The 26,733-nt window shown below is 32.8% G+C and overlaps 1 protein-coding gene across 1 annotated transcript; it reads left to right on the top strand.

Moving 5' to 3' along the window:
* The first annotated feature begins 60 nt into the window (after nt 1–60).
* On the top strand, nt 61–26,733 carry LOC140441567 (MTOR-associated protein MEAK7). Its single transcript, XM_072532378.1, has 6 exons — nt 61–458; nt 3,115–3,339; nt 7,714–7,999; nt 9,743–9,967; nt 11,344–11,570; nt 11,841–26,733. Exons 1-6 carry the CDS (start codon nt 327–329, stop codon nt 12,144–12,146), a joined length of 1,401 nt encoding a protein of 466 aa, XP_072388479.1. The 5' UTR covers nt 61–326; the 3' UTR covers nt 12,147–26,733.

The raw sequence follows: 26,733 nt of genomic DNA, 5'->3' as shown, positions 1-26,733 counted from the left end.
CACACATTGTATCATGGTCTATAGCCACTAACTGTCAAATGTGTCACCAATTGTCACCTCACAATCAAGGTCATACAAATTGTCAATATCATATTTGATTTAATCATATGTAAAAATTTTTTAAACTCTATTAAAGATGAACTTTTGATAAGAGATGTAAATAAAAATCGTAAGCATAAAATCAAATATGCTCACAGCTTATCTTTATCAACATTACTACTACTGTTATCAAAATAATTTTATTAGGAGCAATTAACAGTGAAATCCAAAATATTGATTGCTAGTATTGGGATAAGAAATCTTTAAAATATTTTAAATATAGTGCCATGGGAGCTAATAGTAGTAAAAAGTTAGCAGCAAAATGTCCCTTCTTATCCAAAGATGAGCAACTGATTGTTAGTAATTCTTTCAAACTTGCCAGTAAAAATTCAGAAAAAATCAAAGAGGAAGAGCTGACTGTAAGTACAAATTTACCAAATTATACTGACACTGTAAAAGCATTTTCTTAGCATACCTATCTATATTCTACAGTAAATATACTTATATCCCACGTATTTTTATCCTAGGATGTTAAAAATTTTTATAAAGGCCTTTTAAGTGATTGCAACATGTTGGACTGAACGGAAAAGTGCAAGTGGAATTTTGCCATATAAAATAGTGAATGAATATTTATGTTATATCATAAGTTATATCATTTAAAATCACATGCACTAGTAAATTACACAAATTGTTTAAACAAATAACATTTTGATCTTATATAATTTAGTCAACTATTTCACTACATTTGATTTTATTAATGAAAAAGTAGTTAGGAATACATTTATTTCAGTAAGTATGTAAGAAATAATATATGTAAATACTTTTAAATCACTAAGTGGTCAAGCAACTAGTTACTTGTAAATGTCTGCAAATATTTGAATTTAGCGTCAATTCACAGTCAATTGGAACATTGTTGAATACAAACTATTGAAATTATATACATAAAACAGGCTAGATCTTTTGGGCAACAAACCTACAAACCAACATATTACTTGCTTTAAAAAGGCCTTTTGTCTTATTTTTGATGTAATTATTTTACAAAGATTTCAGATATAAGTATTTACCTATACTCAGATATACTTACCTATATCCTATCTACAGGCCTTGAAGGCCCTTATCTAAATTTCAGATTGATTTGAACATATACACTGATTTTTTGCAACTCATCTCTAAGGAATCTAATCTAATTTGTTCAAATTTAATTAATCATGTATTTGTATATTTTCTTAAAGGTATATATTCTAAAAATAAGAAAAAATTGTTTGAAGTTTTTAAACTGAGAGCACACATATATTAAATCTCTATAACTCTAGTAATATTGCTCGAATTTACTTCAAATTTGCTGTGAACTCTACTTTCATATGGAATAGAAAAATTAATTGGATTTTTTGAAAACGCAAGACCTATGTAACCACTTAATATAAAATGCACAATGAAGAAATCAGATGAACAAATATAAAAGATAATTTATTTACCCCATATTTATTGAGATAAAAACGGCAAACGCAATTTGAACCTGCTTTACAATAGTTTAAAATAAAAAAAATAAATCTCAATTCTGCATAAATGATAATAAATAAATATTAAATGGGATTGATGTTGAATTGAATTGCTAATGTGTTCTTCTTACATGTTAAATGGAATTGATGTTACATTGAATTGCTACTAAGTTCCTCCATGTTAAATGAAACTGCTATTGTATTCTCACATGTTAGATAGAATTGCAACAAAATTCCAGGAAAGAACTGACAATGAAAGATTATTATGGCCATGACCAATAATTGGAAAACAAAATATTTTAACCAAGTGAGACCTACTTAAATATTTCAAGATTGGACCCTAATTCCTACTGTTTACTAGAAAAGTCGGTACATACACATTTGCAATTCCTGTATTTCATATTCACTTATATTAATTTATTTGCCAAGATCAATTATTACCAATCAATGAATATCTTAGTACTTCATTAACTTTGTCTTATTCTTGTCTTATCTCATCTCATAACTATTAAAAAATCTGCTGTATTCAGTTAATTAAGTGCTTTATTTACATATATTATTGCAAATAAATTTAAAAATGGTTAGTGATATAAGGAAACTTATAAGTTGAAAATTGCTTTTATTCTTATTATAGCAAATATTACATAGTTTTCAAGCTTCTTTTTTTGGCCTTTTTTGAATGTTTGTTACTAATGTATTATTTGTAACCCTGTATACAGCTTTTTTAGATAGTCAATCTATGTATCCTTTTCTATATGTTTCAGGTCTATTAGTTTCTTTACCACCATTTTTAACCTCTCATGAAGCATAGATTCTTCACTCTCTTTCTCGCATTGGTCATCGTCATTGAATTTTTCATGTTTTAAGCTATAATTCTATTCCTATGAGCTTTTTGAGTATATAGTATATCAGTAGGATACCAACCTGGCTGTAGACACCATCCAAAAGGACTGTAAGCAGTGTTAAAACTTAAGTTAACTGTGTGAATGTTATAGTGCCATCTAGCAGCATAGATGAAACTATAATATTGACATTGTTTATTGGATTTTTTAGTGTTTTTTAATTATCTTATTAAATACTTTCGTGGGTTCACTTGTCTAATTCCCCTTCTAGTTTTATTCATAATTTGTTACATTTTGTTTCTTGAAAAATGACATTATATGTATTTATGGTCCAGTCTTCATCATTTGTTTTGATCAAATTATCTCATTTACATTTAAATAAATGATTTTATTTTTGCCTTTCACACATGTATTTTAATATTTCAGTCCTAATTTCATGGTCTTCTAAGGACTTTCTCTTTTTTAGTTTATACATGTTCGATAGTTTCTTTTCTTCATTTCGAATCAATCTTAGCACATTATAAATGACATATTGAGTAAAGTGTAATGTGATGACAGATTATTTAGCAGTTATTTAGTAGACCATAGGGTAATTTGGATAATCCATTTTACATTCCTTTTAACATTAACAAAACATATATTTGTGTTGCTATAATAATTTGGAACACACTTTATATAATTAACCTTTTTCTAGTAGTAAGGAGAATTTCATTATACCTTTATTTATATTTTAGAAAATATGGGGCTCCCAAGTAGATCCAAGACTGCTGCAATATCTAAACAATTATTTATTCGGTTTAGGAGATCTAAGACAGACTACAGTTGAACTGGAAAAGTTTGCTGAATTATTTGTATTTTGTACAAGAGGAACCGTTGATGAAAAAGTAAAAGTACTTTTAACTTCACTGGGAAATAATGATAGTGAGAGTAGTGACATACCTTATATGTTGGTAAAAGAGGTAAGTCTAAATAAGCTTCTTTTTTTCACTTAAGTGCTTTTAGTTGTATGTGCCCATTTTTGGCTTCTACTAAAGTAATCTCATTATAATTGTCCCATGCATCTAGTTACTTTAAACAAGAGGCATGTTTGTTATTTTGTAATCCAATTACAAATGCTGTGTAAATCTCAATAAGCTCCCTTAAGATCAATTCTTTTCAATCTGTGGATATTGAGTGTTTTATCATTGTTTACATTTTTTGACATTTTAAATTTTGTATCCTGATAGAACACCTGATAGAACAGATGATGCAATTCAGATATCTGGGCATAGATATATCAAGCAGACACGACCCAGTAAAGGACCTAAGGAGTCAGATCAACACAGCATCTGCATTGTCGGGATGTCTGCGGGAGATAGTCTGGTCAAATCCGTATATGCGCACAGATAGTAAAAGTAGAATCTACAAGACTTGTATACGACTGATCATGACATATGGCATAGAAGTGCGAGAAGATACAAACAAAACGAAGCAGATGCTAAGGGTTGCCAAAATGAAAACCCTAAGAACAATAGTGGGCAAAACAAGAAGAGGCAGGGTGAGAAATACAAACGTCAGAGAGCAGTGCAAAATTCAAGATATTGTAAGATGGGGAAGGCAGCGTAAAAGGATGTGGTACAGTCATGTAAGACGAATGGATGAGAATAGACTCCCAAAAATTGCCCTAGAAAACAAACCGCCCGGTTCAAGACCTCCCGGAAGATCGCCTAAAAGATGGAGGGATAGTTGGCAATCTACCTCCCAGGAAATTAACCAGAGGCAGCTTCAGAATTAAACAGATCGAAAGATCTCAAAGAAGTAGAAGAAGAAGAAATTTTGTGTCCGAGGTACAAATGATATTTCTATCCTATGTAAATATACACATATTTTATTATATTTTTTCCTTTGTTGTGAGCTATGCTGATACTTTCTGCCTTTATTTTACTATTAACTCCCATTAACCCTTTTCTTGTTGTTTAAAACTTTCTAAACGTTTGGCATTCCTTTCCTCGGGTAGCTTAGCTTCCTCCTTGGATGTGTTAGTTGTTGCTCTGGAAACCTCAGAGTCTTCTAACATTATTGCCATGAATGTGTCGCATTGCTCCTGTAGTGATTATTCTATCCACTTTTCCCTTGGTCTGCCTTTTGATTTTATTTGTTATTGTTGCTTCGATTATCCTCTTACCTACATTGTTTTGGTTTTTAATTATTGTGTTTCTCTACCAAAATTATAAAAAAATTTGACTGTCCGGGTAGTGTACTGTAACTGACAGTGACTGTCTAGATGGGTTTAGAGTGGATGTACATGTATAAATGACTAAAGGTAGCTAATGTATGTACACATGTGTAAACATATATTATAATGAGGTGTATTAAGTATATATAGTACAGATGTATCAGTGTAAGAAGTACCAATTGATTTTTACCACACTCACCACCAGCATGTACAATAATCAAATGATTTCCTTTTGATGTTGGTTGCTTAATACCTTCATTCGAATCATCACTCCAACTATTGCGTGTAGTATGTGTTGAGTGAATGTGTTTCACTCATATACACTATAGGGCGACCTTCTTCTCGATACTTATTAACAGCTCTTAAGTAGTGTATACGAAGCTTCTGAATGTCATGTCTTTCTATTGGAAGTCTTCGATTTGTTTTTGCTTATCTCTAGCAGAAGCCAATGTCTCTTTAAATTAATCTTAAAGATTCTCGATTACCTTGATAGCCTCTACAGCATCTCTACTAAATTTACACAGAATATTTTTTAGCTTATATGCATATTATGAATAATACGACTTAACACCCCTTTGTCAACGTCGTCAGTAGTTTGCTTCTTTTTTTTCTTTTATGATATGTTTTCTTGGAGAGGAGAACGAGGGGCATTGCCCTGCAAGTATATTTATTCCATTAGTGCTAGCATACATAATTTGGTATGGATACCATATAAATAACTAAATAAATAGATACTTACTCCAGTCGTCAGAGACGAAAATGCCACTGAACCTCTAAAAATCATACAAACAAGCTGAATTTTGCTGAGAATGTCAATTTTGGGACCCCAAAACAGATGTTAAAAGTTCACCACTTTTAATCTCGGGCGCTTCCCCCTAAAATTTCTGGTTTATTCTACAGCAAAAGTGCTAATACACATTTTTATTCAAAATTATCTTAGCTACATTTTTTATTGCAAACATTTTTTTCTACGGCGCGCGGCGTACAAATTTTTGGTAAATCGATTTTTATTGTTTCTCCCACTACGAGGAGGGTTTTCGGGGGAAGCCCAGGGGAAAAAGTGGTAAAGTTTTTTGCATCTTTTATTTGGGTACCAAAATTGACATTGTCACTTGTCAGTATAATGCAGCTTGTTCGTATGATTTTTAGAGATCAAATCTCTGACTACGAGACTAGGCAGTTACGTAAAATTTAATTAGATTACTAATGATGTAATAAAACGTGAGTTATAAAAAATGTGGCGTTTCAAAACTTAAAAATGCATGTAAAGATAGGGGTTAGATAAAGGTATTTTTTATTACTTTCTATAAGACATATCTTGTTCAATTTTCGTTTGTTCAACTGAAACTCTGTAAATTGTACTTTCGGAAACACCTATCGCTACCGCTACACGCTTTTTATGCAATGATGAGGTATTGTAACACCTTCCTCAGCTTCATTTTTCATAAAGCCTAACACATTGACAATTATTTCTCGACTTTGACTATTAACAGCCCGTCCGGATAATTAGCTCTTACACTCCATGCTATAATATTAAATAACACTAATTTAGGTATATCTACTTTTTTATATCACAATTATTTTCTTATCTTTACAGTTTTTAATTTTAACAGAGCTCTGAAAAGAACTTTTTCAGAAAATAGGTAAAACAAAATACACAAATACAAAACGTAAAATTAAACAAAATTAAATTTAAATACCGCGAGTAAAAGAAACAATGCAACAGTGTAAAAATATCTAGCTACTCACTGCATAACGTTTACTGCACGAATTTCTTTGCTAGACCCTCACTTTCAAATTTGTTTCTGCGCGGTGACTTTTTAATTTCACGGGATATCTGTTTGACTGTAATGAGTATCAATTTAAGTTAAAATCCAGTTGAACTGAAAATTATGTATACCATAATTTTGAATTGAATATTGAATAATAAGTGTTATCATCATCACCCAGCCTTTTGCGTCCACTGCTGGACATAGGCCTCTCTCTTTCTTGTCCATTGTGCTCTATCTTGAGCACTTTTCATCCAATTTCTTGACATTTTCTTGAGATCGTCAGTCCAACGAGTAGTGAGTCTCTTTGTCCACCTTTTATCACTGATTCGAGCGAGGTGTCCAGCCCAGTTCCATTTCAGTGTGGTAAAGAGAAGTTAAAGCTATGAGATGATAAATTAAAAATATTAGTAGAAGGGGAATTGTTCAATTAATTGGACATGAAGCGGGGTCATATACATAGAAGGGGGATCATATACATAGAAGGGGGATCATTTTTTAAATTGAATTAAAAATTAATTAAATAAATTAAAGCTATGAGATGATAAATTAAATATATTATAGGAAACAAACTTGTAAACAATCAGGAAAGGAAGGGGTGGGAATTAAAAAATTGTGGTGTAAGAGTAATTTGGGGTTCGATGTATAAGAGGAGAAATGTTCAATTAATTGGACATGAAGAGTCGTCATAGAAGTAGAAGAAGGAAATTTTTTTAATTGATGAGTAATGTGTGTTAATAGTCTTGAACTGTAAAGATGATAAAGAGGATATAGAATGAATTGATAAACAATAAATGAATGGAGAAAAGAATCTATAGGTAATGTTAGTGGGTGATTGATGAAAGAATGTAAGAATTTATACGATTGAGAGAATAGTTGACGATGAATGGGGACAAAGTCACGAGTGAAGGAGTGACGATTGACGTAGTGGTCTGACTATTTTACCATCCTTACTTTCGTTTTATCTGTATTATTTTTTAAATAAAATTGTATTTAATCTGTCGACAAGATATTGTCGCTGTCGGCTGTTATAACTGTGTCATCGGCATAGTAAAAGTTCATCATCATCATCATCAATCTGTATACTTCCACTGCTGGACATAGGTCTCCCTCAGCTCTTTCCATCTGTCTCTGTCTTGTGTATTATTGCTAACACGCTTCCAGTCGTCAGTCCATCCAGTTGATGAGCGTCCGAGCAAAAGTTATTATCAAATTAACAACCTGCCCATTAATCTTTATGCCAACCTCAGTAATCTTTATACCAATCTCAAGGCTCTTTCAAGAATTGCTTCTATATATTTATTTAAGTATATTGGAATAAAAAGAATTATAAAATATCTTTGTTTCAGTATGTCGAAAGTATAGTTGCCTCTTATATGAAGATTCAAAAGCTAAGTAACAATAAACAGTACAAAACATGGTTTTCAAAAGGTTGTTTTACATTACCTCAAAATATTCAACGGTTAGCCGAAAGTTTAACACATGAATTAGCCACTGGAGAAATTATCACCAGACGAACTTTAGAAACGTGGCTACAAGGCGCCACTCTGTTAGGACAACTTCTACTGTATGTGTCAATGTATTTGTTTAGTATTACTCATAAGGAAAAGGGAGGAGTAGCTAGTGAAAAAACAGGTATAGTATTGTAGTAATTTTTATTAAAACTAAGCTCCTTCAGATGAAGACGAAGAAAAAGATTGCGATGAAACGTCAGTTTTTGATGAGAGCAAAAACAAATTTCCCATATTTTAATCTCGTTTGTGGATTACAATTAAAAATAAACTAGTAATTTTGCCCATCGCATGCGATGGTAGGTCCAATCTAAGGCAATCTACACTCACTTGTTAAATTTTTAAATAATAAACTTCTTGCATGTAAACCAAGTAATAAAGTATGATCTAGTAATTTTCTGACACTTGTGATCATTCAGATCACACAAATTCAGATTTTTGCTTTAATCTGTGCCTTCTAAGAATTGCAAAGCAAAACAGACGTTGATAAAGATGTTATTAGAGACATGGGGAATCTAAAATTGCATTCCACAACATATCTCCTCTACTAAGCAAAAATCCTTAGCGAATTGGTTTCTAGTACTCATAAAGAGTATACCGGAATAAAAGGAAAAAGACAGTTAAGATTTGATTTCACGTATAGTGCGTCTGTATATCCGTTTATACATATTTCACCCTAAAAGGCATCATCAGAACGGCTATTCACAGACGCTCTGAACATGAAAATAAATCATTCCTGTCTTGAGAAGCAACTCTAACATGGCTTCGTATGGACGCAAATAGCGACATCTGATAATAAATCCGTAAACTAATTTTTTTGAGAACGATTTTCGAAGTGGAAATTGAAACGTCAATAAACTTACTTTAACCTTTAATTGTGGCTTATTCCCATTTAAGTAGTAATTACTTTAACAGTTTTTTTTTATTTCGGTTTTCTCTTTATGAGTACAAAAAACCAATTCGCCAAGGATTTTTGCTTAGAATAGGAGATATATTGTGGAATGCAACTTTTAGATTCTCCTTATCTTATTTACATCATTAGCATCGTCTGTTTTGCCTTCCAAATTATAGAAGGCACGGAATAAAGCAAAAATCTGAATTTTAGTTTAGTCAATAGAAATCTTTGGATTTCTACTTTCATGATTTAAAGAGTTAAATGTTTAATACCAATCGAAAAAGCAAAATTCGCCTTATGATGTTCTCATCCAACGCCGCAGATATGTCAGTTGTCCCAGAAATCACATTAAGATAATAATCTGAGACTTTAATTTAAAAATTGGAGGGAAGGAAATTTATCTACACCACGTCAGTAAACAGTCTCCACAATAACACAAATTTTAATGGGAATCGAGTAGTTACTCCACACAAAAAATACATAATATGATGACTTGGACCGCTTCCGATGATTTAATGAATAACTCAGTCGATCGTGTGTTTATAGAAATTACTCCAACATAATAGATTGCCGTACCTACCGAGGAGCCAATATTGACTCAGGCTACTTTCTAGTTGGCATACATATAGGAAGGCTAAGATAAGCAGGACATCTAGCCAGATCAAAGCAGAACAACCCTCCTAGACGAATTCTCATTTCACAGCCGGTCGGAAGTAGACGGAGAAGTAGACCAAAACTTAGATGAAAGATGGTGTAGACGAAGGTGCAGCACAATGACAACGGTTGACAATGGATAAAGCTGGTAAAATGGAAATAGGGGAAAGTTGAAGCTCTGCTATAGGACTGTAAAACCATTGATGATGGTCATCATTATTGTTCTTTGTCTTTATCTCTATGCTGGGTCGACGAAATTTCTAGCGATAATTAGTAGATAAATACATTTGTAATATTGATTATTTTAAATTATTTTAGGATCATCGATACCAACGGAAGAACATGATAGCGCCATAGAAAAGGAAAAGGACCGAAGTCTAGTTCCGTTCTGTCGCGGTTTAGACCTGATGCCTTCTTATCCAAGTATACTGGATTTAAATCAGATAGTTTTTATTAATGCGCACTTACCTCAACAATATCAACTAGAGTGGAGGTTTCTCTTTAGTTCACAAATTCACGGAGAATCTTTTTCAACACTTATAGGTAAGATTCGTAGAATAAAAAAGTTGCGCGTGGCAAGAGTGCCGATAGAAATGAATATTTCTTATAGCGCGTTATTACTATACAGATTTGGAATTTATTTTGCAATTTTATAACAATGATTAGCTGATTTGCAATTAACCAGTGTAAATTTCAATATAACGTCGCGATGTTTTATAATTAATTCATTTGTTCGACTGGACTCCCTCTACAGTCGATATTTTTCGACTGCTGCGCACGTGCGCACGTTACCAAACGCAAACGATCATCGTATAATAAAATCTCGCATCTCGCCAAGTCGCCAGTATAAAAACCGAACATAAGTAGGGTATCTACATGCCAATTCGCCAAATCCAGGCACACACGTAGCCAGGATGGTAACGCAATATCTGGAAACTGTCGGTGTGCCAAAAATTAACTGGCCAGCTCAAAGTCCAGATTTGAACCCGATTGAACATGTTTGGGACCAACTCAAACGAAGGGTAAGAAACAGAATACCTGCCCAATAAATCGTGAGCAGCTTCGGTTGGCGCTCATGGAAGAATGGGGAGCTTTTCCTCAAAACGACATCCAGAATTTGGTCAATTCAATGCCAAATCGAATGAGGAGTGTAATTCACATTAGAAGTGGTAATGCACAGTATTGATAATCATGACTTAATTGTAATTTTATAAAGAAAACTGTATATTTTCATCATTACTGATCCAAGTGGTTTAGGGCCATTTAAACGAATTTAAAAATTTTTTTAATTAGAAATTTTTAAGCAGATTTAACTGTACCATGCATCTACGTGGCACAAAGTTGTTACCACTCGGAATTAGGCAGCGCAGTATTCGCAGCACAAATTTCCCTGTTGATGAGCCAGTTGTGATCATCATAAGTGGCTCGATAATCCGTTGTGGATCTTGGCTTGCTCACAAAGAAGTCGCCACTCCTGTCGATTCCTGGCAACTTCTCTCCATCTTCTGACCCTTAGAATCCATCTCCTTTGTGGTCGTCTTCTACTTCTTGTGCCCTCTGGTTTTGAAAATGTTAATCTCTTCGTATATTCGTGATCTGATCCTCTATAGTTATTACGCTCCAACTGATCACCCTTTTTATGCAACGGAAATATTATTCCCTTTAGCCACTCTTCTGGTACCAATTCATACTGCCATATAAGTACTACTAGTTTATGGATTGCTGCAAAAAGTTGATCACCACCTTTTTTATACATTTCCTAGCAGAATTTATCGATTCCTGGGGCTTTATTGTCTTTGAGTTTTAGGATGACATTTGTTTATAAAGCCCGATTCATCTTATATGATTGGTTCCCTTTTATTTTTTATATTTTACAACCGGTCTTTAGAAGATTAGACTAATGACATGAATTATTTCAGGTAGGATAGTTAATCAGGGACCATCAGTGCTCGTAGTGGAAGATTCCAACGGTTACACGTTTGGAGGATTCGCTCCCGCAAATTGGGAACTGAATGCCAAATTCTTTGGTGACGATAGCAGTTTCCTCTTTACGTTAGCTCCAAGAATGCGAGTGTTTACCTCTACAGGTTATAACCAGAACTTCCAATATCTTAATTTACATCAGCAGACGCTTCCAAACGGCATGGTAAGATAATATTTTTGTGTAAAAATCAAATGAATTCAACTTGGACATACTTAACCTATTTGCTGCATATATTGATTGTATATATATACAGTAATGTTCGTAGAATCGTGGCTCTTTATCAAAAGGGCTTCTGAAACAGAAGGATGACTCTTTATTATCTCTTGTGTTACATTCCCCTGTTATTTTGTCCATTCTTCATTAAAGAAATTGTCGTTTACATCTTCTGGACTATTATTATTAAGTATATAAAATATTGTGATTGTGTTTTAGGCAATGGGCGGTCAACATGGATATTGGGGTCTTTGGATCGACAGCGAATATGGTAGTGGTCAAAGTAGTCCCACGTGTACAACATACAGAAGCTACAATCAACTCTCCCATGCCAAAGAATTTACCTTCCGACATATGGAAGTCTGGGGAATCGGTCAACCACCTCCAACGCCTCAAGAAAAAGGGGAGCGAATCACAGGGGCCGGAATGAGCGTTCTTGATGGAAATTTGGAGAGCAAAGCCATGTTGAAAATGGCCGGTAAAACACTGCACAGTGAAGGAATAGTAGAACCTCAGCCGGAATAGTCAAAGCGAAACTTGCCTTTTCACACGTCTTAACCACAAAGAGTGATAACTTATTTTAAACTAACTGAAATTATACGGGAAATCTCTATTTTAAAAATATCAATTTAAGTACACAGATTTTTGTGATAGTTATATTCATAATATAAACTTAGGAATTCGGTATACACTTTAACACGGACGAAAAATACATAAATGTTTTATGACCGTATTCACCAACTACAAATACCATAGGGAATAACGAAATATTTCCTCCTGATTTTCTGTCGGATAATCCTTAACGCCTTCCCGTGGAAATCATTAAGTGAGCGCAAGATCCAATTTTGCACCATACTTTACACATCCTCTGGCCTACTCGATTAAAACGTTCGCAAATTCCAATTCGAAGTTTCGAAAAATTTTTGGTTGTATCGAGTCTGCCAGCCCTCTGTGTCATCGAGACGACTTTTTGAAAATTTTAAGGATATATTTTTACAATTTGGCAACTTTTAGCGTATTAGTTGCATTTATATTTTCTATCTTACATTTTGTCCATCAGTAGATAAGCAACGTTTGTGTCACTATACTTGGAAATCAATGTGTTAAAGAGAGAAGTACCTTTAAAGGAATCTACATTACTTACTGTCACAGTTCAACTATTATCCGCTAGTTGCCGCCAGTAATTCGCCATTTTTTAAATTAAATTAATTTCCTTTTTACATATGTGACATTTGACATAAAACGTGACAATATGTAACTTTTGATATATAATATGGGAGATAGAACATAACGTATGTGATAAACTCGGTTCGCTAATCCCAGTCCGAACTGTCTAGTGAATTTAGTAATTATTTTTTTGCGAAGTTAGTTACTTTTTGACAGACTAAAAGTGGCTGGAAATTACTATACAACCAAGCACCCGTACTCATAGCCAATATTCATAGTAAACAAACTAAATAGTAAATAAAATAGAACTTTGCAAATTACCGACAATCAATATTTATTTATCTGCACCATATAATAAATAGTTATGTTAAATTATAACAACTAAATATATATTTTTTAAATATATACTACCCAAAATTTGATGGGTTTAGTATACACTTCGACTATTTAGAATAATTCTTCTTTTTTTAAAGAAAGAAGTCTGTAATAGCAGGATACTTGAGCTATTAATACTGAGAAGTAGGAATTGTTGTGTTGTAGGTTTCCGACAATGAATCTGTCAAAATATGCCCGAGCTAAGCGAATGGAGTTTATTTGGCGAATTACTGGCGGCGACTAGCGGATAATACTTAAACTATAACAGTCAGTAATGTAGATTCCTTCGACGTACTATATATATATATATATATATATATATATATATATATATATATATATATATATATATATATATATATATATATATATATATATATATATATATTGTTCCCACTCTTACAAACGTAAAAGGTACTTATCTCTCTAACACGTTGATTTCCCTATACCTGTAACACGAACGTTACTTATCTACTTCCACCTCAGACATTACAAAATAATTTTTTAATTGGAAATTGGAGGATGCCAGGAACTGCCTGGGAACGTGTTCATGGAAAAGAACAGCGGTAAATCGAGATGATTGGAGAAGCCTGTTGAACGAGGCCAAGGCCCGATTTGGGCTGTAGTGCCATTGGATGGATGGACACATGACAGATGTCGATTATTTTTGAAATTCGGTTTACCGGCTTTATTCATGTCACACATTCCTTGTAAAAAACATATCTTTATCTTTTCCTGTCTTTATATACTTATTGTTGAGAGATCCTCTTATAAAATAAAAAAATATTGTGAAAAAACGTGAAAAAAATTAATAAAACACATTGATAAAAACAAAGTTATTTTTGTAAAACGTGTATTGGTGAATAAGGGCATAAAATAATTAAGACTCATAGTACTACTAAGTTACATCGAAATTCATGGGATTTGTCAAGAAAAATTTTCCAGAAAAGTATTTTCCAAAGTAAAAAATGTTTTTACTGGTCGTACTGAATGGCAAAATACATTTTTTTTTTTAATTCTATTGTAAAAAATTCAATTCAAGACTGTAAAAAATGGATGAACTGTGAAGTAATGTACGTGTAGCATTAGTACAAAACAAAAAAATTGAATACAAAATGCCGTGACACAACCAAGTAATTGGACACTTAAATTTAAGGTATTTCAAAAAATGAAGTTAATTAATTTTTCTAGTGAACTGCTTGTATGTTAATGTATGACAAGAGAGCTCTTACGTTGATGTACCCACCTTCAAATCTGATGAGCAATATGAGCTGAATAGTAATCTCGACACTCAATCTGCTATAATATTGTTAGTAAAACCTTCGAAGTAATTTATCAAGCTGTACTCATCGAAAATTTTGGGATCCATAAAAACTTTTGGGTTTTACATGAAAACTTTTATGTTCTTTATGACAACTTTTGGATCTTCATGTCAAAACGTTTGTTTCAGTGTGGAAAAGTTTATGTTCCGTATGGAAACTTTTGAGTTTCTAAGGAAATTAAAAACTTTTGGGTATCGCATGGAAATTTTTAGTTTCATTTTAAATGCTTTTGGATTTCGTGTGATAATCCTGTGGTTCCGTATGGAAATGTTCAGATCCCTTATGACAATTTTTGAAATTCTATCTGGAAATGTTTTTCTTCTGTTTGAAAATTTTTGGATATGCTGAAAAAACTCTTGGGTTCCATCTGAATACTTATGGATGTCTTAAGGATATTTTGTGTTTAATATGGAAAATCTAAGGACCCTCATGAAAACTTTTGGACTATCTGATAGGAACCCAATATTAGTCTCGGCGGTTAGTTTACTGTTAAAGTTCATTCGTTTAGCAAATTCCCATCTGTCAACAAACGCACGTGTTGGTATTCGCCGTCTCATTCGTCAAGAGGCTATTAAATATAATTTATTGCCTTAAGCCACACAGATTCTCATGTTACCGATCCAAACTTGCCAGCATGTTTAAATTCAAATTGTATCGTGTTGATTTTTAAGTTAATATATTATGTTATATTTATGTTATAGTTATTGTTAAGTTATTTACTGGTCGTGTTATTTTTTAGAGTTGAGTTTAATTGTGATTTAATGATTAAATTTCAAGAAATTCTTACACTAATAGTTTCAAAAGTAAATATTTTTAAAAATCATATGATACACATCAGTACGACCCTGTTTGGCTTTCACGTGCTTCTGTTGACAATTGGGAATATGTAAAATGAATGTAGTTTAGTACTAAACCTTTGAAGTCATCAATCATGTGTGCAAATTTCGGGTTCCTTGATCAAACTTAGGGATTTCGTGTGAAAATCATGTGATTTCATATCGAAACTTCCAAGTACGTTACTAAAAATTGTTTGGTTTCTATGTGGACATCGTTTGGTTTCATTTGAAAACTTATAGGTTGCTTATACAACTATATAGGTTCCATTTGCAAACTCGTTTCCTAATGGATACTTATGGGTTTCATAAGGAAATTTTGGAAATATTAGGTTTCTTATAAAAACTTCTGGATTATCTGATCGGCAACCTTAGCTGAATATTATTCTCAACATTGTCTTCTATAATATTGTTATTAATAAAACACTTACAGTTATTTATCAATTATGTGGGATCTTAATAAAAAATGTATAAACCTTACTGCAAATTGTGGGTTTCTTAAGAAAACTTCTAGGTTATTAAGGAAACTTTTAGGTTCCTTATGGAGAATTTTAGAATTGATTTGAGAACCATGTTTTTCCTTTCAGGTTCCAAAGAAAAAACAATTTAGGTCATAAGGAAACTATTTAGTTGCATTTGAAAACTTTTCGTTTTCCTAAAACCTAGTGGAAACGTTTAGGTCCTTAAGGGATACATTTGGATACCATGTGGTAACTTTTGGATTCCATATGAGTACTTTTGGGTTTCATAAGGAAAGTTTGGGTTTTATGTGGAAACTTTTGTTTCTTATGAAAACTTTTGGATTATATGATAGGCAACCTTAGCTGAATGTCTTGGCAGTAAATCTATTATAATATTGTTACTAATAAAATCTTTGAAGTTATTTATAAATTATTCAATTGTTTGATAATCACAACTATATTTCATCTTGCCTAATAGGTTGGGATCCTAATAAAAAATCTTTATTCTAAATCCTATCCTATTTACAATTTTTGGGTTCCTTAAGAAAACGTTTGGGTTGCGTTTAGTAACCTTAATATGCTTTGAAATCGTTTATATACCTTATGTTAACTTTTGAATACCTATGAAAATTGGAAACAATCTGGAAACTTTTTGGTACCTCACGAAACCTTTTGTATAGAAACCGTTACAAAAACTTCAGATTTTATAAGAAATCCTAATAGTTCCATATAGAAACGTTCAGGTTCCTTATGAGAACTTTTGGGTTCCATGTGGAAATCGTTTAGTTTTTATTCGAAAATTTGACACGTTTAGGTTCCCTGTAGAAACTTTTGGGTAGCGTATGGAAACTTTCGATTTCCAGGTTCTGTTTGAATATCAGGAAACATTTTGTATGTAGCAACTTTTCAAATAGGTGTGAAACCATGTGGTTCTTTATGGAAACTGTTAGGTTCTGTGTGTTAACTATCTTTGTTACATTGTAGAAAATGTTTGATCCTTGGAAAATGGAAACGTTAAATTTGGCAATGGAAACTTTTAGATTCCCCATTGAAATTTTTGGAAGTTTGGCTGTTTGGAATTATCTTATGGATAATACATTGTATACGAAAGTAAAAAAACGGCAGCTAGGGATTAATCACTACAGACAAGAATGCAAAATATACGTTATTGGTAATTTCAATACAGTAACAATATCCGATTGGCCAGTCCATGAATTAAAGTAAAACTACTCATGTTTAAACGATAACATTTACTGTAAAATGCAGTTTGCTATTCCGTATGTCTAGTTAATATCTGATTTATTAGACCTGGTAAAGTTTCTGTTTATTAGACCTGATTGTACTAGAATCAAACTATCCGTAAAAAAGTTGAGTATAAATATGTAAATAACTGTATGATTGTCTAAAAGATTATTACTATATTAACGCTGAGGATAAAATCTTCAAAAAATATTTATTTCTAGATACTTTCTAAAATGGTATATCTAAAACTTTAAAAAATATGATTTAAACTAGTTTTTTAATCATCTTTACAAAACAATAACTATTTATACTTGACATATCATAACACGATATAGAAACAACTATATCGTGTTGTCATATACTTGATGTACTTATTACACATATACCTACTTTGTGTGTATGTGCGACCTTCACGAGATGAACGACAAACCTACAGTGTTGCCAGTTGTCGGTGGCGATCCGGATAAATTTCCCGTATGTACCGTGGTATTATATCTATATCCGTCAGGCCAATGAGCAGAGATCTTTATACTATCATAATTAAAATCAATTATAATTATGCATTTATCACGTTATCATTAATTTATATATCATTTTTCACGCCATTTTATAGCTTTTTCTATAATATTTTAGTTTTTGGTTATCTCATTGATCACTCATGGTATTTAGCCCTATTGTTTGCTACTGTGTGTATATTTAATATCATTTTCAATATAATTCGTTGTTTACTTATTTAAATATATGCATTTTGAACTGTTATTGCGTTGCATAATCACGTTTAAAGATTTGTTTTCAATTATTGTAGTATTTATCATTAAACTATTTATAATCCGTTCCAAAAAGTGTGCATTGGATTGAATATTGCACGATTCAAGCAAATGTTTTTTCTTTTACGTTAGTAGTGGCGTCAAATACAAGGAAAGTAATGTAACGGGATTGTTTATATACAGATTAACTGATCAGTGCAAGCTTCACTACCAAAACAACATCTCAAGTTGTTTATCTGCGTGTTCTTAGTTTTAAAATCTATTTTGAGAATAAATCCAAATCATTAGTGGTTAAGTAAAACAACTTAACCGTAATATATTTATTATTTACACAAAAACAAACTGAAACACGACTTTTTTTGTCTTCTTCTTTTGGTGCCTATCGTCTGTGGATGTTGGCAATCACGTTGGTCCATACAACTTTGTTGACAGCTGCTCTAAATAGATGTATGGTAGTCATTCCTGCCCACTGTCTAATGTTCTTCAACCACAATGTCCTTCTGCGCCCTTGAGATATTTTGCCTTCTAGCTTGCGTTGTAAAATTAGTTGATACTTTTCATTGCGCATCACATGCCCTACGTATTTCATCTTTCTGAATTTCCAGATCTTTATTCATACGTTGGATCACGGTGTTGTTTGTAACATAATGGATATAGGAAATTCTGAGCATGCGGCGGTAGCACCACATTTCGAAGACTTCTAATCGTTTGGATGTTGCCTCCGTCAAGGTTCAGGGTTCGACTCCATATAAAAGGGTAGAAAATACATAGCATCTCAAGACTCGTGTTCTTATATCAATGTTCAGGTGCATATTACATAAAATCTTCCTGAGGCGATTGAAGACAGCTCTCGCCTTTTCTATACGACATCTTATTTCCTGTGAGTGGTCCCATTTCTTATTTAGGCTGCATCCAAGGTATGTAATTTTGTCGATTATTTTCAAGGGTTCATTATTAGCTGTGAATTGGTGCTGTATTACGTCGTTTTTACTTACTACAAGAATTTTGGTCTTCTTACAGTTTAATTTCATGCCGTATCTGTCACAGGCTTCCACTACGGTCTATTAATGTTTGCAGAGCCTCCGCATTATCAGCAATCAAAACTGTATCGTCCACATATCTTAAATTGTTTATGATTTCACCATTGATTTTTATACCTTCTCTTGAACCATCAATAGCTTCTCTGAACAGCATTTCCGAGTAAGTTTTGAACGTCAGTGATAAAATGCAGCCCTGACGTACTCCCCGTTTTATCGTGAATTCTTGTGAGATTTCGTTGTCTACTTGTAGAGTTGCCCTTTGCTGTAAGTATAAATTTTTAATTAGGCGTAAATCTTTGTCATCAATACTAGATTCTTTGCATCTGAAATAATGTTTGGTTCCAATGCGCATGTCAATGATTCTACAAGGGGCGATTTAAGCGATTCTTAACATTTTAGCAATGGTTGTCAAAATAAAATTTTAATAAGAATAAGCAATGAGCGATAAACGTTTCACGAACGAACGAAATAGGAAGGGACCGATGTTTCGTTGGAATACACCTGTCGATGATGATTTTTCATGTAATTTGAACGTGTCTTAACTTTCCCATAGCAGTTATAAAATTATAGAAAGTTATTCAGTTAATTAACTGATTATGCGATTAAACGATATTGAAGGAGAGTACAATATAGAAAATGAACAAAATATACAACGTCAACTACACAGTGAAGACCCAACAAGAAAAGAAGTGTCAAATGCGATCCTAAAACTCAAAGACAATAAAGCCCCAGGAATCGATGACATCTGTTCGGAAATGTATAAAAAAGGTGGTGATCAACTTTTTGCAGCAATCCATAAACTAATAGTACTTATATGGCAGAATGAATGGGTACCAGAAGAGTGGCTGAAGGGAATAATATGTCCATTGCATAAAAAGGGGGATCAACTGGAGTGTAAGAACTATAGAGGCATTACTCTGTTAGCATCTGCGTATAAAATCTTCGGCAATGTATTATTTGAAAGACTTAAACATTTTACAAAGGATATTGTTGGTCAATATCAATGCGGATTTACTACTGGAAAGTCAACTACACATCAAATTCAAGCACATAGGCAGATTCTAGAAAAGTCACTAGAATATAACATAGAAACTCACCATCTCTTCATTGACTTCAAAGCAGCCTATGACAGTGTGAAAAGAACTGCATTATATAATGCAATGATAGATTTTGGGATCCCACCTAAGTTAGTTAAGTTGACCCACCTAACAATGCAAAACGTAAGCTCATGCGTTAGAATTGAAGGAGAAAACTCTACGTTCTTTGACATTAATAATGGTCTAAGACAGAGGGATACACTGGCGTGTCTCCTCTTTAATATTGCCTTGGAAAAGGCAATCAGACAATTAAATATTAGAATGAATGGAACTATTTTTAATAGATCGACGCAAATTCTCGCATTCGCTGACGATATAGTTATAGTGGGCAGAAGTATGAGAGACATGGTGCAGTGTTTTACAAGGCTTGCGGACGCAGCAAGTGAATTAGGACTTGTGGTAAACGAGGAAAAAACCAAATATATGTTGGTTTCTAAAAACCCTCGAAATATCCAACAAAGAATTCAAATTAACAACCATACCTTTGAGCAAGTCAAAGAATTTACATATCTTGGATCGCTAGTAAACGCAACAAACACGACAAGCGACGAAATAAAAAGACGCATAGCAATAGCAAAAAGAACTGTTCACGGCCTCCAGAGACATTTAAAAAATAAAAATATAAAACGTGCACTAAAGCTTAATATATACAGGACCTTAATAAGACCAGTTTTGATATATGGGGCTGAAACGTGGATCTTATCTCAAAATCATAAAAGACTTCTTGGTATTTTTGAGAGAAAAATTCTTAGAAAGATTTTTGGGGCCGTAAATGAAAATGGGCTATGGGCTATGTCGAAGATACAACTTTGAACTGTATCAGTTATACACCGATCCAGATATTGTGAAATTCGTTAAAGTGCAGAGACTTAGATGGGCTGGACACATTGCTAGGATGTCAGATCACGAATACACGAAGAGATTAACATTTTCAAAACCAGAGAGCACAAGAAGCAGAGGACGACCACGAATGAGATGGATTGATGATGTGGAAGAAGACCTACAGATTCTAGGGTTTAGAAGATGGAGGGAAGTTGCCAGGAATCGACAGGAGTGGCGACTTCTTTGTGAACAGGCCAAGATCCACAACGGATTGTCGAGCCACTTATGATGATGAACTGATTATGCAGAAAAGATCGGTAGGAAGAACGGTGGAAAAGGATCCACGGGCGGTCTTTTTTCATCGAAGACGAACCAAACCGATTTGAACATCTTTAGCGTTTGTCAAAATTAATAAACTGTTACACAGCTGTTAATACGTAGAAATCAGTCCAAATAATGGGCCCAAGAACGATTCTTGAGTGGTCTTTTCTAAGCATTGGAGTCAAAAGTTAGACGGAATCAATGGTTGATTCCAGTGCGCATGGCAATGATCCTACGAAGTACGATTTTTATGCGATTTAAATGACTTAACATTTTAGGAATTGTTATCAAAACAAATTTCACGAACGGTTTTCCTTAACTTGGAACCGAAAATAAAAGTAGACCAATTTTCGAATGAAATGCGATCGATGATAATTTTTCAAGCGATTTGAACGATTTTAAATTTTCCGTAGCCGTTGTTAAAAAATATAAAGAGTTATTCAGTAATCAAACTGATGATGTAAAGAAATCGATAAGAATAATGGTCCTAAAAACAATCAACGAGCCGTCTTTTTTTATTGAAACCAAAAAAGAGATAAGTTAATTTTCGATTCGAATGTGTATGCTAATGATCTTACGAGAGACCATCCAATTTCAAGCGATTTGATCGAGTCTTAACATTGCAGCAGCCATTTTCAAAATAAATAAAATGTTAATAATCAGTTAATGATTTAAACAAATCACTAACTGATACAACCAACAATAAAATAATGAAGCAGAAACGTTTTAAGAACGCTGATAAGCTGATGATGTAAGTATAAATATCAAAATAATAATCCAAAAAACTATCCACGAGCGGTCTTTTCAGTTGGAACAGTATCAATGTTTGATTGAATGCCCATGTATGGGGGACGATTTGCGAGCAATTTGAATGAGTCTTGACGTTTCAGCAGCCTTTGTTAAAATAATTAGAGTTATCTGCTAGAATGTCTTAAAATCTATGTTAAATTTTTGACTATTTAAAAAATTATTTCATATTTTTAAGTTACCTATGACGTCATCGCCAGTTTTATAACAGAAATGATAACAAATAAAATATATAAATCTAATGTACACTTGAACGCTTTCGCGAAATATTCCTATTAATTGTTAATTTTAATGAAGTTTATGTGTGTTTTAACTGTTGTTAAATCTTTTCAAATATTTATGAAGCTTTTTCTGTGTGAGATCTACTTGATGTTACTTCTTAAATTAAAGAATTGCTTAAATTTTATTTAATATTTACTTCCACAAGCCACCTACGATTTTTAACCATATAGAAATTGATTTGTTCATTAATACTAGAATGAATGTGATATTAGGTATTTTTTGTAATTATTTTTATATTGCCATAAATCGAACAATTACGTTTGTAATTACGAACAATTACGATAATTCTATGACCTTGAATTGTTAACGTCGGTAAGTAGTAGATCTGCATTATTTGAGTACAGTCTCAAACCATTTAAAGTACAACTTGTCAATTAAATATATATGCAACCTTATTCCAGGACCATAAACATAAACGAGAACATAAACGCAAAGGCAGAAATAACGATGGGGTTAAGAATAACTAACTAACTTTACGAGCAGAAACGGCGTGAATTTTTGACCGGCTAAAAATTATGTTTACATATCAAAGTAGGCAACCCGTTATACTTCGATAACATCGGATTTGAAATTTTTTTACACAAATATTTTAAAATTCGTTTGCATTATATATATATATATATATATATATATATATATATATATATATATATATATATATATATATATATATATATATATATATACATCGGTTTAGAATGTCTTTCGACGTTGTCCGATACCTAAACACCATCTCTTCCTATCTACGCAGTCGTTTGTTGTTAAATTTCTTTCGCTCATGGACTTGTTTACGCCGTGTTGCCATTCTAATCTGGGTCTTCCTCTTTTCCGTCGACCTATCGGTTGCCATTCTATTACTTTTTTGGGGAGTCTTGATGCTGGCATCCGTTGAACATGCCCATACCACCTTAGTTGTTTCTTCTCTATATCTTGAGTTATATTTCCTTCTATTCCCATACGTTGTTTTATTACATCATTTCTGATTCGGTCTCGTCTGGAAATACCTAAAGATCTTCTCATTGCATCCATCTCTACTGCTTCTATTCGCTTTTTGTTCTTTTCACTAATTCTCCATGTTTCAGCGCCATAAAGAAGAGTAGCTTTAATCATGGTCTCATATATATTAAATTTCCTTCCTTTCGTTATCTCTTTACTCCACAGTATACTATTGAGACATCCTAAGATTTTCTTGAGTGATTCGTTTTTCTATTTCCCGTGTATCAGTTCCTGTATTGTCAAAGGCAACACCCAAGTAGTCATAGCTCTGACAGCAGGAAATATGTTGTCCGTTTTCGAGGTCTATGTTATCTGACTCGTTTCCAATACAAAGATATTTAGTTTTTGTTGTATTGACATTCATTCGTTTGCATTATGACGACATATAAACGTCACTGATGACATGCAATGGACTTAAAGGAAATAATTTATAGAATGATATGGCATATATTTAATATTAATAAGTGTATTTTTTAGAAAATGATCCTTTAGTTTTTAACCTTTTGATAAGAAATGTTGCTTTAAATTTGAGAAGTACATCGAGTAAACTGATATTTTAAAAGTACATATATTCATGTTACGTGTGTATTTTAAAATCCACATGTAATCAGTGGTCAAGTACGCATTTTGTACTTTTCGCTCACTGAATTACATATCATATTATCTACACAAAGAAACTGCACAAATTTTAAATATTTATGCCTTTTAAAAGGAGTACGTCAGTACTTTTACTGTCATTATTCGTATACCAGCGTGCCAAACTTATAAGCACAAAGAATGGTAACAGTTTTTTCAATTTTTAATTTACCGAAAATCGCATTGTGCATATAACTTATTTTTAATTACTGTACTTTTTCCTCTACTTAATATGCCATACTCAATTTTTGAGCCTAGTCTCTTCTTTTGCATACATTTGTGTTATGTTAAGACAACAAAGATATAGGGGACCTGCAGTTTAGCGTCGCATTCTTAATGTAGAGGTGCTAGTGGCGATCTTAGCAATACTTTTTGATGTTATAGTGCGAATCAAACCCAAATTAGTCGATACCAGAGGCGGATATTATACATTATTATTCCATCTTATACCTAATACGTCAAGAATTGTCAGAAATCTAATTGACTTTATTCTACTCGACCTTAAGTTTAAGTAATATATAAAAACTTTCCCTTGTACAGACTGTTAAATGACACAAACCAGTCTTAATGGATTTTAAACACATAAGGTTTTTGAAAGTAGAGTTTTAAAGTTTTTGAAGAAAAAAAAGTGGCAAGAAAAATAGATATTGCACAACACCCAAAGAAAGAGATAAGTCTCAAGGTCGAGAAAGAAATAGAAACGATAGCAAACTCCGTACGAAGTGAAGACATGAAATAAATTTGGAATGTTTTAGAAATAAAAGTAGCCAAGAAGAAGACAATCCCATCCACGAAAAATGGCAGGAAGAAAGAATGAATAACGCAATAAATCATGGACCCAATGAATGTGAGGCATAAGTACAAGGCAAACCCAACTGAATTCAAGAAATTCAGAATATACAGTATTATGTATCACATTGACATTTTAGCGGTCTTAACTGAAACGCTTCTTTTTTACCTCTTCAAATACTCATCGGAAAGTTTAAATAAATCATCAAAACTTTTTGAGAATATTAAAATGTCATTAATTAATTAAAGTAGAGAAATACGGGATCTGGAACATCTGGAGTGTATGCAAACTTTGCCCATCACAGTGCGCCCTCGATGATTTACGGCTTGCATATACAAAGGCAGTAGATAGCTCTATACTGGCGAGAAAAATCGTAGTCGTATTCAGACTCGAAAAAGTAAAGTGGGTGCAGGAAATACGCTGAGTGATCGAAATAGGAGTGAAGACAATGTAACATACATGGTCTACGCGAGTGGATACTGAACGAAATAATCACAAAAATAGCAGGAGATACATCATCACCAAACAATAGAAGAAGTATTAACCTACTGCATAAAAGATGTAGTGACAACCTTCCATGTAAGTGTTGTCCGCAAATGAACAAGCACAATTGCTAACAGCGAGTGAGAAAAAGAGGAAGGTTTTCACCTCGTATTCTGCGAACGACTTCCGAGGTGGACATCTAAACGTCAAATATAATGTAATTTTCAATTAAAACTGTGGTGTATTTCCATTAAATACAATGTTGAGCGTTTTTTACTTTTTTAAATTAATTTTATTAATTAATAAATTTAATGATTTTCATGGGCAACATTGAAATATAACCAGATCTTCTATGGTGCTAGAATAAATAGCAAAGAGTTCGTAAAACTTCTGATTGAAAAAACTGTTATTTTCGTGATTAAAGGTGGCTAAATTAAAATGTGTACTGTATCCATACATTTTAATTATTAAACAGTCCATTAATATCAAAAACTAATCAGACACTGCGTGTCCCCCTTTGATCCATTTGGCTACTGGATGTTTCCATTGAACGTAAGAATTTGTATACATTTAAATTATATTAATAGCGAAAATATAACCCATTTTTTTTTATCGCGGTAATCATGGTCACGGTAAAAAATAACAAATAAATTTATGTGGCTAAATGACCTGTTTACAAGCCATCGTCTCCCACATACACAAGATTATTGCAAAAATAATAGATTATTCTGGAAGAAAATCCTATCTGCGAGTGAGAAAACTGGCAGTGAACGCGCAAAATCTAATGGAAGTCAAAACTTAAGATGCTAGGGTCAGGAATAAATCTAAGGACTTTTAGAATTATTTCGTATTTACCTAAAAAAATTCTGACAAAAAAATCCTTATTTTCGTACCGATTCGATCCGAGCGCCTTGTTTACATATTTATCCACTGTTAGTAACGCAACGTTAGTCGTTCGGTGTCGTTAATTATATAAAAAAGCATAATTACGCCACTATCCACCTTTTCGGATACAGTCGGCACACGCCACATGCGCTAGGTTGGATCTTCGTATGCGGCGTTTACAGTATCACGATTTATCAGATTAACTGACTTTTTTGATAAAATACTATACTGGATCAGTCATAATCAGAAATAACATTTACTATCAAGTGTGTGACAGCTCAAAGCACACTTCAAGTAATGTTTGAAATCCCCTACGACTAAATTTCTTCATCAGCAATCATCCCTGTAATAAATTGTACAATAATAAATTACATTCCCTTAAATAAAATTATGCAGATTGTGATAACGATTTAAAAATATATAGTGAAATATCGAATAAAAATTTTAATGAAAAACACAGGATTATATTTTTCCAGAAAATTTTTATAAAAGCATATTTGGTCGAATAGCCATATAGTCTGCATAACCTAGTCCGAATAGTTATGACCACCGTCTATGTAACTTACATTACAGTGTCACTGGTGACTGTATTCTAACAGATCCGTCAATTATTCGTCAGTGGGAACGTCCAATATAAACGAAATCACCATTTCGCATTTTAAAAACTAACTTTTGCTACCTTTAGTCCAAACTATATTTTGTAATAAGCATATTTTAAGGCAATCAATATTGTATGTGATTTCTTTTGTGTTAAAATTAGATTACAAATAAATATATACACGTCTG

The sequence above is a fragment of the Diabrotica undecimpunctata genome, chromosome 5 (genome assembly GCF_040954645.1).
Source record: "Diabrotica undecimpunctata isolate CICGRU chromosome 5, icDiaUnde3, whole genome shotgun sequence".
Lineage (NCBI taxonomy): Eukaryota > Metazoa > Arthropoda > Insecta > Coleoptera > Chrysomelidae > Diabrotica > Diabrotica undecimpunctata.
This window is presented reverse-complemented; position numbering and strand designations above follow the sequence as displayed.